We start from the raw sequence: 15502 nt of genomic DNA, 5'->3' as shown, positions 1-15502 counted from the left end.
GGAAGTTTCAGCGTTTCAAGTTTTTTGCAATTCTCATTCTTAATAGTAACAGTACCAATACATAATATTTAGTTCTTGTACAGTATTATAATAAATATATTACTAATAATGATACATAATATATAATTATATAATTGAATCATTATATAATCATTATACAATTAAGTGTGTGTATGTATGCATGTATGTATATATATATATATATATATATATACACATACACACACACACACACATACATATATTTAGGCTTATTGAATATACAGTGTGTGTGTATATATATATATATATATATATACACACACACATACATACATACATATATATATATATATATATATATATATATATATATATATATATATATATATATATATATATACACACACACACAAAATAATTAGAATGTGATTCATTTCCATTACAGTAATAAGAATTATGGGGAAATGTGCCTAATTGTCTATAATGCAATTTCACAATGCAAAAAAAAATCATAGTGTACTAAAAACAGCCTTAATTTTCTGTAGGCAAAATATTACTTCTTTTTTTAACGTTACAGTGAGATTCACCCAGTTAGTCCACAGACATCTCCATCGCTCCTCAAAGCTCTGTTGGTTTCCCAGAACCGGAACGCTGAAGCCAGCCACAGAAGATCCGGTTCCTCTTCCCAACAGAACTCCACGTCTCAGTGCCATCTTCATGATTGTTAGAATTAACCAAGCTGACATTTAAGGACAAAGAGCTTTTTTTAACATGTGACGTTGACCTAATTGTGGGGCATCACTAAAGACGCAATGAACTCTGGGAAACGTCCAAAGGAACCATAGTGAGAAGATTCCGACTCGGGTAGATTCTGTCAGGATGTGTGTGTCGGATGCCAAAGAGTCAACTGGATATCCGTGTTTTATTGGTGGGGTCAAAGTGCAAATGTCTTTGGCAGCTGCGTTACCGTAGTAACACTGCAGTGGCGTTCGCATGGAAGGAGTCATCAGTTACTGACGCCCTCGTCTATCGAGTCGGCCACATCTGTGACCTCCAGACTTCCTCTCGCACGCCAGATCTTCACTGTCCGGTCACTGCGGGGCGAGAGGAGAGAAGTGGTAAAGAGAAGGGACTCAAGGAATATGATTCTGCTTCTGATTCCATTTTTATGTAATAATCCTGGATCCCCCTTCAAATAATGGGTGCTAATTGTACACACACACACACACACACACACACACACACACACACACACACACACACACACACACACACACACACACACACACTAGGCTTTGTATTTGTATTTTGTATTGGGCCAACGATCATGAAAATGATAGTCGAGAAAAAACTATTATTGTGCCACATTCTGTTCCTTTCCTTTAAAGCAGTGCACTTTCGCCCCTCTTTAAAAGCCCAAAATTGTATCTTTTATATTTATTAATCACTGAGCAGGATTTATTACAACAAAACTAAATAAGTAAGGCTTATAAAGAATCACTTTAATGCCATGCTGTATTTCTGTTGATGTTTGAGAAATATTCCATAGATGTTACAGAACCAGTAATGCTTTGTGAAAATATTAAACTTCCAATTTTTGATATTTTGAATATTGATGATATACAAGTTTACTGCCTGTTCAGAAAAAATAAATAAAGCAACATTATGAATTTCAAAACAATTTTAGTGCACTTTTTATTTCACTCCTAAATCTCCCATCATCAGATTCATCATTAGATAGTTGTTCTATCCTTCGTTGTCTGAAGAGTATGAAAGTGCTACAAACAGTATTTTAAAAGAAACTTAGAATTAAAATTCAGAAGCAAAAATCGTTCCTCGCAAACTGTTTTGAAGGTGCGTCCACGCCAAGTTGTAATTAAGACATTCCAACTTGTAAAAAGCGCTCAAGTCCTCGTAGAACTCGTAATTACAACTTGTAACCTGGGAATTTTCTGAGAGCTCCTACTTTGACCATGTGACCTGTGTACTAGGGCATTGTGTACAGACCTGTGTACTGTGTACACGTATTACTTTACGTTCGAAAATCGATTGCACAATCGATCGGACCAACCAACACAAGTTTAGAAAACGAACATAGGGACTCGATTTTAACGGCTTTCTCTCGGAGCGCGTCCAGCTCGTCACGATACGCTCGCAGTGAACGCGCGTCACACAGCAACTGCAGGCTCTGACAAACACTCATAACAGCAAATTATACTTCTGCATAATGTGTCTTTTTTTACTACAAAAATGTGAATTCTGCCGGTATTCAGACAGTCTCATGCATACAGATACAGGTTTGGCTACGGTCTACAATCGCCTACGTAGGCGAAATTTGTTTGACATTTTTAATGGTAAACACAGCCATGTTTTTCATTGATGTTATGGCGGTTCACTCTGATTATTGTTTTTCGAGAATGTTGCACTCCTGTTTGTCATTGTGCACGAAACTTCACGCCAATAAATCATCGGAAATATTGCTGACTTGTGCGCGTCTCAAGCGCCCTCTTTACGTTCGTCCTAATGCCTGGTAGCTGTCCGTGGATTTGCCTATATTTGCCGTTTAAAATGGAAACGTCTTTAGACATTTTTAAAAATCGAACTACTGTGTACCACCTGACCTCTGCAGACTCATTTGGATGTTGATAGTGTTTCCACAGAAACGGTTAATTCCCAGTCTGTGGGCGTGAACAGCTTAAAATAGAACATCACGTGTTGTCATCACGAAATTACGGTGTTTTGATCAGGAGATTCAGTACTTATTCGTAACAGATGCGTAACAGCGCCCCCTACCGTATAACACGGAAAAACGGAAATTTCCGTCAATGGCGGGAAAGTGTTGTCTCATAAATGATGGAAATTTCCACCAATGGCAGAGGAAAGAGTCAAATGCTAAAGTACATGCATAAAGCTTAAAAAATGCATAAAAAACAGGAAGGAGACTGTCGGAACATTAATAACTTATTAATAAACTTTCAGGAGTCAGTGTCGGCTGCAAAGATGAAGTTGACAATCTTGACTCGTCATATCCGCAGTATAAGTGGATGCGCCTAACAATAGCGCGCATTTATCTAGGTTAACGTTAGAGCGAGCGGCCACATAAAGTGCTAACGTTAGGCTACGCTTTCAAAAGATAAGCCATGTTTAAGGTCAATGAATGATTTTAATGCATTCTACTTCTTTCTTTGAATCTACTTTGCAACAATGGCTAGGGTTTTTTATTTAGGGTCCTTTTGATCTCAGAGCAAATGACCCAGTTATACTCCACTATGTATTATTTGGTTGTGAATGAGAAGCAGTTCTCGATTCCCAGTCATGGTGTTCTACGTGTAATACTCACTCTGAGGCGGTGAACAGAAGACTGCTGTTGGTAGAGATGCTGTTGATGGGACTGTCATGGCCTCGGAGCTCTCCCAGCGGACTCAGGGTGTCCGTGTGCCAGAGTTTGAGGACTCCTCCCCTACAGCCGCTCAGCAGGATAGCAGACGCAGGCACGACTCCCAGAGCACAAACCCAGTCACGATGAGCATTGGGTACCTGCTGTAGGGCAAACAACATGACAACTCATCAGACCCAGGACAAACACAGTTTGAGCCCTGATTGATTCACGTCCTGATGAGGTAATTAGCCTCTTCCTGATTTCATCCTCAGCACTGATTAATCAACTGATTGGCTAATTGTCCTTGTGGAAGCTACTAAACTTGCATTATAATGTTGCCAGAGTGAAGCCAAAAAGTATTTGGAAACTTAAGTGACACTTTATAATGAATAAATATATAAATCAGTCATGAAATTCTGCAGCCACTGAGATTGTTTACTCAACATTTGAAAAAGCTGGTTCAGTGTTCATTACAAGCTGGTCATTGTTCCTCTGAACCCCTCCACCTCCCCCAGCTCCACCTGCCTAGATCTGCTATTGGATATTTGTATGTGTACTCATGCAGCAGCAGCAGCAGCATATCTTACATGCTCACAGAAGTGTGTCTGTGTATCTATTGGCAGTAGCAAGTCCAGCTGCAACAGTGTGTGTAGCAGATCTATTCCGCCAAAACTGAATACATTAACATGATCATATCTATTAACATGCTAAATTATTCAGAGAGTTGACATGATTGAAATTTAGGGCTGACCCCAGGCAGATTTCTGTGCGACGGAGAAAAACACAAACGAGCAAAGTCTAGGCTACTTTGAACTTCGGATGCGTGCCTTAGCGGTCAGTTACACACACAAACATCTCAAAATGCCCGTCTTGGCAAGCACTGCATCCGTGCCAGTATATTAGATCCGTGCATTCGGTCTTAAAGTGACAGCAGCCTAATATACTTTCTGCTGTCTCTGTCAATAATGTATCTGTGGCTTTGTGGTCGATGCGCAGCCCTAATATATATATATATATATTTAGTTTAATCATGTATAATGTTGTTAATATAGCTGGTCATACCTGCAGTAGGTCCTTGCGGGTCAGGTCCCATTTCTTAATGCCGTTGTCTCTGGAGCCGCTAAACAAACAATCACCCTGAACCACCAGGGACTCGATGCCATCATAGTGGGGCGGCTCGAAGTTATGAGTGGGGCTGATACTACCCACAGCACCCTCTGTCACATCAAACATCTGCAGAAACAAATGACATCATGTTTGGTAGGGGTTAAAGGACTTCAGATTTTTTTCAGACAACATTTATGTGATTAAAGTCAAGTTAACATCGATTAGTCGCTGATGACGCCAATAATGAAGAAATAAGCCTGAACCTCGAGCCGAGCCTCAGGCGCGGGTTGCCTTGTGTACAGATATGGCGTATGACACAGCGCTGCCCACAAGGCTATTGCTCCTACGTAACAGCTTATTTTTATCACTTCACTTTTGTCTTTGGGTCGTTATATTTCTCACAGAGTTCTGCTCGTTCTACATCAGAATCAGATAAAGCAGCACAGTGAAGATTACATTTATATAAATGCATTAATGAGAGAGAGCGATTGCCTGGGAATTAATTCTCCCTGGCAGCGTCTCTCTAATAGTGAAGCTGTGGGTTTTAGTTACTAAGAAATACATGCTAGATTTTTTCAGTGAAAAACTGAAACTGGATCCCGATAACAGTGTCATTGCACTTTACTGCATTGACTATCAAAGGGGCGCTCACACAGTTTGTCATTGCATTTTATTCTTAACCAGTCGTTGTCTTGGGGCCCCAGGCCAGCTCGGGGCCCCAAGCAATTGCTTGGTTTGCCTGCCTTGTCGCGACGGGCCTGCACATGTGTTGTTGTGGCAAAACGCCCACAGAACAGAGGGGCGGGGTGAGCAAAGCTCATTATCATTTTAAGACACATGCACTTAAACGGTGTGCTGAAAACAGAGCTGTTTTTGACCAGGTAAAATGAGTGTTTTCTTACAATACTAATGAGAATTTTTTATTAAAGTATATTACAAACTTTTAATTTAGACCCTAAAGAATCATATTAGCTTGTACAAAAATGGCATTATATGACCCCTTTAATAAATCACAGAACAGTGTTGACTATACATTTCTGTGCTACTGAAGATATTGCTACTGTGCGCGATCTGGACGTGATGTGCGAGCTACGCTGTATACGCTGCGAGCTGTATGTGTGTGCGTTACAATGCAGAATATTTTAGAACAGCGAATAATAGGGGTGTGACGAGACGCTTACTCCACGAGACGAGACGAGACACGAGATTGGGTTCACGAGAACGAGACAAGACGAGATTTTTACACAATTTTTAAGAAATCCTTAATGATGAAATATATGAATGGAAAATAGTCTTTTATTCAACTGAAAATCACAAAATGCAAAACAAGTTAGGTGCATTTTGAAATCAACTTGTAATGAATGATATTTTACTTCTATTTTAATGAATTCTATGCAGTAAAGGACATGCAAACACTGCAAAATGTTTTGCTATAACCTCTACCGTCTGGCTTCTCCCCTGTACGATTTCACATGAGAAATCTAACTCCTTTCCACAAATCGAACATAAAAAAAATAAAACAGTATAAATAAAATAAATATAAATAACTGAAATAACACTTTAAATGCAAACAGTAAGTGTGTATCCATAATCAAAGTACTGCTCTCTCAAAACTTCAAAACTTTTTCTTCAAGCATGAAAAAGAGATAAATTAACTACACAGAGCAGCCTAAGATTTTGGTCATGTTCTTTTTCAAGAAAGCATGTCGACGATTTCTGGCAGCATTTGAGACCTTTGGGCAGTAAGGCTGCACGATATGAGGAAAAGCTGCGATGTGCGATATGACTTGTGATATGTGAATGTTAGATACTGTTCCCACGTCTTAGTGCTTTAATAGGTTCTTTGCGTGATAGGTCAAATGTTTATTACCTGCCTGGTTCAGATTACACTATTTTAGCGCGATTTTGGCATGATCCGTTTCGTGGAGATTCGTAAAGGACAACGGGCGTCGGGACGCAAGATTCAATCGTTTCATTTTGTATAGTGTGTCAAAGTGGGCGACAACCTACGCGTCTGCGATGCTTCACGACATCACGATAGAAAGACTAGCATGTTTAATTTTAACGGTCCTCCACGACGGGTTGAGTGTGTGCGAGAGTGAGTGTGCGCGAATGAGTGAGAGTGCGAGCAACAGTGAGTGTGCGTGTGTGCGCGCGGGAGTGAGCGAGTGAGCGAGGGACAGTGAGTGTGTGTGTGTGTGATTGGCATGGCACACAAATGATTTAAAAGTGGCAGGGGCATCTTCAATACTAATTTCACCCTCATGCTCAATCACGCTGACATCACAACAACTCACGAGACAAAGTTTCACCTCGACGAGAAATCTCGTCGCGTTTTAATCTCGCGAGATCTCGTAACACGAGATCTCGTCACACCCCTAGCGAATAACTTCCGTGTACAATAAGCTGTTTAAAACGTGCATTCTCCAGATCAATTTTGAGCATCCAGAAGGTATAATCAAACATCTTGTGGAGCGCTCTCAGAGTATGCATTTATTTGTCATTTTAACTGTTGGAAACAGAGCGTAAAAATGGACTTCAAAGATTTCTTATCCTGTTGCGCCCTCTATAGGCCACGATCAGCGACTAGTCGACATCAAAGCATAAAGCATCATGACAGAGCATTAAAGTCAGTGCAAACCCTAGTATTTGCCAAAAATGAAACTTTATGCGCATTTACCAGACAAGTCTGAACAAGTTTGACTCGCGCATGCGTGAGTTAAAGGGGCTTTATATGCTCGGTACGAAGGGTGCTGCAAACAACATTAATACAACACGCAACAGGAAGTGGACAGGTACATTTACAAGTTCATTGCGCATCAGTGAAGTACCTACTAAAGACTATAGATATAGAAATACTTATGAATGGGAGAAACTGCAACGCGCAATATGGCGGAATAGTCCCGCCTTCTAAGTAAAAGAGCCAATCGCTGATTGGAAAAGTCATTGCGTCACTGCAGCTGCCATTAGAAGTGCCAGTTCCCATAGAAACATGAGACTCGCGCTTAGGATTGCTCATCTAGCCTGAAAAATAGGCTTTTTTAACACTATTTGAGCATTAGAAACAACATTTATGGGACAATTCATCTCAGATTTTGTTGCTGATTTGAAATATGTTATTTAATTGTGAGTTCGCCAAGCAGTTTTTGAGATGTCAGGATTCCCCTGTTCAAATAGATGGGGCTTCAATTCAATTAATCACACTTCTTTTTCACAAGGGTACTCATTCTAACACATTTTTTTGTTGTTGTTGTTGTTGTCCAATTTAATTGAACATATATTTTGATGTGTATTTAATGCTTGTTGTTAGAATATAACAAAATCAAACAAATCAAGGTTTTAACTATATTTACTGTAGACATTTCTGAAACTTTTGGTAACAGGGTTGAAAATATTAATATTAATATTAAGTGCTCTTGAGGGTGAGCATCTCCTTTCACTGATCATTTGTGGAAATGGAAAAAAACATAGTCAGGGTCTATTTTGTACCTTATTTGTGGAAAACGCCAGCTAACTTCATCCAAATCACCGTTACAGATAGATATACAAACCTTGATGTAGTGATCCTTAGAGCCTGTGATAACTAGATCCTGTCCATTGCCAGTCTGATCAACAGTCAAGCACATGACTGGACCGAGATGGCCAGTTAATTTTCCTGTAGACACAAACCTGACAAAAACAGGTGGAAAACAACTGAAACTGTCAGATACATGATGCGGCAAATGATGTATAGCTCTCAGAGTGGGTGAAGTGAAGGACGCGGTGTCGAAGTCATACCGTCTCAGGTCCCATACGCGAACAGAGTTGCCCGCGGCAGCATAGAGAACGCTTCCAGACGGGTTCAGAAAGATCTGGTTGATCTGGTTTTCCCCGGCCGGGATGGTCACAGTGCGGTTCGTACTGGCTGCACATGGGTCACCAGCGTTCACCAGACCTGACGATCTGAAGGCAGAAACACACAATCACAGAGGGAGAAGTTTTGAATACCAGGACACTCAATGGCCCTTTTGATCATCCAATTAATACATTTACAATTACTGCAGTACAGGAGTGTCCAGGCTGGTACTGAAATGCTTTTAATCCATTTTTACCAACATGGACTCAAGATCATCTGACCCAAATGTGAAGGAGATCTGAAGGAAGGTGTTGGACAAGCCAAACTCCAAATGTCAGATTTGTATAATATGGCACAGTGACGAGAATTCAGGACTGCTTGTATTCTGTGAACTGGGAAGTGTTTGGAGATTCATCTTCTGATCTGGATGATCATACCACACTTTATTCTGTACTGTGTAAGTGACTGCATACCCAATAAAACAGTTTTTCTCAACTCATTCTCAAAACTCATTTCCTAACCAGAAACCGTGGTTTTCTGCTGAAACCCGTTACAAGATCCGTGCGCGTGCTAGTGCATTTCTATCTGGTGATGCGAACGCGTACAAGAAAGCAAAGTACGATCTCCGAAAAGCCATCAAGACAGCAAAATGGGAATACAGAGGGAAAACAGAACTACAGGTTAACTGCCGTAAAGACGCGCGTCAGATGTGGAGTTTCGAGCTTGTAAATAAAGACCCCCCAATGCGACGTCCCGCAGTATTGAATGACTCCCTGAGGCAGAAGTGAGACACACTTTTAACCGTGTCAACACTTGCAAAGCTGCTGTGTTTACAGAAATCTTTAACATCTCAACTGTACCAACATGCTTTAAAAGTACCATTATTATTCCTGTACCAAAGCTGAGTTGTCTTAAATGACTATCGCTCTGTGGCATTAACCCCTATTGTAATGAAATGCTTTGAGAGGCTGGTGCAGAACATCATCCCAGATACTATAGATCCACTGCAGTTTGCCTACCGTCACAAGAGTCAGCTGGACCATAAAACTGCAACGTGAGGCTATTATTTGTGGATTATAGCTCTGCGCTTAATACGTCACCCCAACCAAGCTGATCTACAACCGTATAAAACAGAAGTGTGCTTACAGTAATTGTATTGAATGTGCACTTCAATTCTTAAGGCGAGACACGGCAGGCAAAAACATCGTTTTTTTTTACTGGTCAAGTTTGAGATTTGGGGATATTTGTCTTCAATAACATGTCTTCTTTCAGACTTGTGTTGAAAAAAAGTCCGAAATACACATTTAGGTCTTTATTTTACTACACTTTGTCTGTTTGCATCTGTAGATTTCTCATAAATTCAACAAAAGTTCGCGTTCTTAATCAACGTGCTGCTCCGCGATCTCTGCCGTCAGCCTGTCATCAGAAGCACCGTTAGGAAGCTCTCTCTCTTGTGTACAATCTTGTCGGATCCAAATATGGTCATTTCCTTTTTATCAGCAACCAATCGTGAAAGTAAAAGGGCTGAATGCGCAATCTCATTGGCTGATGAAAAATCTTTAAAGCCCGTTTTCTCAAAATGACTTTTCTCTCATACTCCAAGTCCGAAATCTCCACTTCAGTAGCACCTATATACACAAAACTTTCCAGACTTGTACCTAGTTATATTATGAAGACATTTACAGAGGGATTTGTAAATATATTATTCCTAGCCTGATTTATATAACATTTTATTCCAAAAAACATGGCGAAAAAAAACAGTATTTTCTGATTTACAGGATAACAAAAGTAGATATCCATAAATCCCTCTGTAATTTTTTTCCCATCTAATATGTGAACACAATGAAAAAATAATTTTTAATCTGGCTTTATCCAATACTCAGATATCGTTTTTTAAAATATATACAAATTAGTGCATATTTGATTAGATATTGCCTGATTTGCATATTTAAACATTAAATTACAGAAAACTTGTAATACATTTTTTTCTCATCTTAATGTAGGTAACCAACTGGGAAAGTTTCATGGTGATATCTGCTAGTTAAAAATTTTACCCTATTCACCTGTAGTGTCTCGCCTTAATAGCACATTTTTTAAAACTGTGTTATTCAATATTACATTTAAAGTTAATATATTTAAAATGTACTAAATTGCAACTACGTCATTACAAATGTGTAATTAAAAATATATTTAAATACACAACACAAATGTCAATAGAAATGACACTGAAGTAGATTTTAGTCTATCAGTCACTAATGGTGAACTATAAAGACCCAGGGGATTAGGATCCAATTGCAGTGATCATTTATTAATAAAACAATCAAAAACACAAGCAGCAGAACATTTAGGAACTACGGAAACACTAATAAATGACACCAACGAAACAGCCACACATGGACAAGACCTGACAATAAACACAGGAAACACTATATTAGGGCTTACGTTAACACGTTAATGGATGTAATTAATAAAAAATAATTTAGCACAAATAAATTGCAGAGGCAGTGAAATTGCGTCATTAATCACGCAGAGAGATGATCTCGGGAGTCGGGAGTTTATCAAGCACTGTAACCCTGTAGGAGGACATTTCTCTTCCAACGCTTTAACCTGATTTCACTTCTCTGTTTGCAATCAGATCATTTTAAGTCGCTAAACTCAGGAAAATTCATTCAAACAATCAGTCCAAGTGCTATTGTAAAGAAAACCAGTCTGATTACATCAGAGATGGCATCTAGAGACCCGGAAGACAAAAATGTAGATTTATCAAATGGTTTAGAAGATAAAGTTTGATAAGTGTATTGAGCCATTGTTACAAAATTAATTGGCTTAAATCTTCTAAACGGCTTGACTAATCAAATTTCTTTTGATAACTTTTTGTCATTAGTGTCTATAGATGATGCATGCACAATTTTGTGTGACTCAGTCAAGTAGTTTGGGAGGAGAGTTTTGTCTGTCATTGAGGTTTTCGGAAACTCGAATTGGCCGACAGACTGCAGCACGTTGTAATGTTGTCCACTAGAGGTTACCACATAAGATATTTTTTTTCTTCTGAAATCTAATCAGTTGAAATGTTTGAATCCAAATTTCACATAACCTCATACACACGGACAACAAGACATTCTGTGTAAACAATCCAGTTTCAACTTCTGCATTATATATCATAAAATATCCGCCATTTTTATCAATGGGATTCAGAAATACTAATGTTGTACACAAGAGGGAACCACAAGACAAGAAATCCTTGTTTTATTTTTATCTGATTCCTATGGAAGCTTAGCCTGGGTGCCAGCCCGAACCCCGCCCACAATATTTTTTGGTCGGGAAGTTCGGTCTGGACTCGCTCCGTTGAGGAGCTATTATGCCCGAACAAAAATTGTTCGGACCAATCAAATTGTCAGGGCGGGCTTTATACGATGATGGACAGATAAGCAACGGTAACGTCATCATCCACGTCATCAACGAGCGCTTGGGTTGAATTCAAATGACTGCCGCTGAAGAATTGAGATTTCACGAGTTCACGCTTACAAATAAGTCAGATAGAATAAATGCATATTTGGCGTGCTGTCTGAGGAGAGGCTTCGGGCTCGGTATTCGGCCCGAACCCAAAGTACTCCCCCCGTATTCCTGGCTGTGGAAGAACAAGCCAAGAGTGAGTGCAGGGATGCTGAAGACTGTCATGTTAGGTGAGTTGACCGAGTGAATAAATATATGCTTTCCTCTCATGCTGATAGACGGTTGATTGGATTGATTATTTGAATGTGCTCCTCCTGAAATTTGTTTATAAAACATCATGTGTAGATTCCGCCATCGCGTCTGTTATAGAAGATATCGACAGCGCATTAATTTTAAAAGAGGAACAGAGAACCGCGATCGGAAACATGAATGAAAAACATACGTCACTTACTCCGTTGCTCTGATTGGTTGTAGGTCTATCCAATTGAGTGCAGAGGAATTTTTTTTCCTGGTTTGGTTGAAACACGCCCCATAATCAAATCTCTATGGAGAAGTATCAGACTCACATTCTGACTAGAATTGAGTATGACGACGTCAGGCTAATGGAAGCTTGTTTCCGCCACAATAAAAAATAAAAAAGGTGATTGCGACTTTTTATCTCACAATTCGGACCTTTTTTCTCACAATTGTGTGATATAAAGTCGCAATAGCGAGTTATAAAGTCAGAATTGCGTTATATAAAAGTCGCAATTATCTTTTAAAATGTTTTATTCTGTGGAAACAAGCTTGCATAGATTCCATCAGCTTGAATGTCGAATAAATGTACTGAACCAGTTTATTTGTAGTACACGGACTATATAGTTTTAAATAATTAGTTTACAAAGGGATGCTTTTCAAAAATGCATTATATGATTAAAATAATTTTTGCAGGCTGAAAGAAGGGATTTCCTTTGAAAGTCAGTTGTCCCTTGCTATAACCTGCTTCATCAATCCCGAACTATCATCCACATGGCCCATTTATGCTTGGATCCCGATGATCGTCGCTTGCGGCTTCATTTTGAAGAATTAAATGTTTGTGCTTGTAGTTTCTGAATGCATGTCTGATAGGTTCAGGAACTCACGTGAGCGTCCGGATGCACTTGGCCGAGTCACGGATGTCCCAGACTTTGATGTAGGAAGTGGAGACTGTGAACACCAGACTGGAGCTGTAACGCACAGACACCACGTTGTTGGGGTGTCCGCCTAGAGACATGATCTCCTGTCCCGTCACCAGGTTCCACACTTTACAGGTCCGGTCTGGGAAAAGGAAATGGGGCCAGGTTATAAAAACTGGTTGGACCAATTATTCTTACTAGTAAGTAATAAAGTAAAATAAAAATTGTGAAGGAACTGATATTTTTTACACAAAATTAAAGCTGAAATAAAATAAAATATTAATATTAATTGAAACACTTAATGGAAATTAGAAATGTTGCATTGGCAACTAACTGATATAAAAAAAGTTTGTTTAAAACTGAAATAAAAATTAAAGCTAAATAGAAATATTATATGTAAAGCACATAAAAAAACTCATAATAAAGAAAAGAAAAGAAAAACTTGTACAAATGTACAAATAAAAGCTAATTCAATTTATAACTAAATACTATAATGGTACATAAACATTCATAAAATAACATGGTTTACGATTCCGGTGAATTTGTGAATATTATTCTCCAAACTAAAAATCCAAAATCATTTTATTTTTGTGAAACGGGTCGAATGAGCACAGCAAAATCCTCCTAGCATACATGCAGGCAAGAATAAAGCATATAATGCAGGTTGAATGGTGTTCTGACCTTTTGACCCAGTGAAGAGGAGGTCATCTGTGGAGTCGACACACAGCACAGCTTTACTGTGACCCTCGGCTATGTGAACACACTGCAGAGAGCCGCCACGACTGCTCTTCGACACAGGAACAGGGTTGATCACACCTCTGACGCACATCAAACAATCAACAATCAGAAGATTCCTCCATCAAAACTCGTGTGTCGAGACATCATCGTCTTCTATCCACACATTGGACACATTCCCTATTTAACCGCATATTTATCTCCATGTTTCATATAATCAAATTTTGACTCGGAAACCGGAGTAAACAAAGCATAGTTTTGAAAAAGACGTGATGGAGAATACTGTCAGAAGTAATTTTCTTCATATAAAGTAATTTAATAATATAAAGTAATTATTATTGATTTTATAATTGACAAAATAGATCAAACGGCCAAAGCTGCATCACATCGGGAGCCTTTTAAAAGATTAGAGAAAAATGTTCGAAAAACGGTTACCATGTCCAACATCAGCTAGTCACAGTGTTTATGATTTAACAACAAAAAACACCCAAGTGTGTAATTTAGTTCTCAGCAGAAACAATGAAACAGATCATAAATGCAAGGCATTTTTCACGGCACTGTATGATTTTGCCAAAATAGTTTGTGAAGCAAAATATGACAGGGCATGTGTGCCAATGAACGCTGTCCAGAAATTCATCCACATGCAGGGAAATAAACATTCATGATGCAAAATCAAAATAAATAAATAAATACAATAAAAGCAATCAGAAAGTTAAAATAGGGTGGAGAGGCTGAAGCACATGAACAATAAAATTGTCTGATTTACTGATACTGCTGAATGCATGAATCAATCATGCTGGTCCGGCCCATCCTCCCGTAACTACTGAAACCACTATAAATGCATGAACATCCACATATTCACAAACACTCACAGAAATGTTCTTCAATTAACTTATGAAAAATGCCTAATTTAAGTAACCAAAAACACTTCAGATGCAAATAATCAGAGTAGTCAGCATTTGTAAGGCAAGAACTTCTCACGACCCCCGGTACGTTCCTTACCGAGGTGAATAGAAGGATTTTAGTTGCGCCCGGACACCCCGTTAGCGACATTTCATTTTGAAAGGACGGTTTTTGTTTTAGACCAGAGTTTATTTAGTCCCACGCGACAAGTTCTGCAGGGCAAAATCTACGACTACTTTTAAATTCAAGCCGATTCTGCATTTTGTGGCCACTTTTTATGTGGACTATAACTCATATTCTGGATTTGAAAATGCCATGTAAATACCATTTTCTGGATTACTGTCATACAGGCCCTTTCCAAAAAATTAGAATATCATGGAAAAGTTTATTTATTTCCATAATTCCATTCAAAACGTTAAACTTCCATAGATTATAGATTCAGGGCCCACAACTTAAACGATTTCAAGTATTTAGTTGTTTATTTGTACATAATTTGGGCTTCCAGCTCATAAAACCCACGAAAACAGGATTTCAAAAAATTTGAATATTACATGAAATCACACAGTAATTACACAGTGATACCATGGTCCTTGAACCAGGTTTTGGTTCTTTTGGCAGTGTGGGCAGGTGCAAATCCTGCTGGAAAATGAAGTCAGCATCTCCATAAAGCTTGTCTGCTGAAGGAAGCATGAAGTGCTCTGGAAATGTCCTGGTAGACGGCTGCGTTGAGTGGACAGCACAGTGGACCAACACCAGCCGATGACCAACACAGACTGTGGAAACTTCACACTGGACTTCAAGCATCTTGGATTGTGTGCCTCTCCATTCTTCCTCCAGACTCTGGGACCTTGGTTTCCAAATGAGATGCAAAATTTGCTCTCATCAGAAAAGAGGACTTTGGTCCACTGTGCTTTATTAAATCCAGAGTCAACGCAGCCGTCTACCAGGACATTT

General features: G+C 39.1%; 1 protein-coding gene across 7 annotated transcripts in view; it reads right to left on the bottom strand.

Moving 5' to 3' along the window:
- Nucleotides 1-368: 368 nt before the first annotated feature.
- Nucleotides 369-15502, bottom strand: part of kif21a (kinesin family member 21A) — a 71072-nt gene continuing 55938 nt past the window's right edge. For all 7 annotated transcript variants that reach the window (XM_084397884.1, XM_084397885.1, XM_084397889.1 and 4 more), the window contains 7 exons: nucleotides 13592-13728; nucleotides 12878-13052; nucleotides 8246-8410; nucleotides 8020-8137; nucleotides 4424-4594; nucleotides 3323-3522; nucleotides 369-1076 (listed from right to left, as the gene is read on the bottom strand). In XM_084397884.1, the coding sequence (XP_084254010.1) occupies nucleotides 989-1076; nucleotides 3323-3522; nucleotides 4424-4594; nucleotides 8020-8137; nucleotides 8246-8410; nucleotides 12878-13052; nucleotides 13592-13728 (1054 nt within the window). In that variant the 3' untranslated portion in view covers nucleotides 369-988. The remainder of the gene's footprint in view (nucleotides 1077-3322; nucleotides 3523-4423; nucleotides 4595-8019; nucleotides 8138-8245; nucleotides 8411-12877; nucleotides 13053-13591; nucleotides 13729-15502) is intronic.

Source organism: Rutilus rutilus, assembly GCF_951802725.1.
Source record: "Rutilus rutilus genome assembly, chromosome: 23".
Classification (NCBI taxonomy): domain Eukaryota; kingdom Metazoa; phylum Chordata; class Actinopteri; order Cypriniformes; family Leuciscidae; genus Rutilus; species Rutilus rutilus.
The sequence above is the reverse complement of the archived record's forward strand: the minus strand, read 5'-3'. Positions and strand labels throughout refer to the sequence as shown.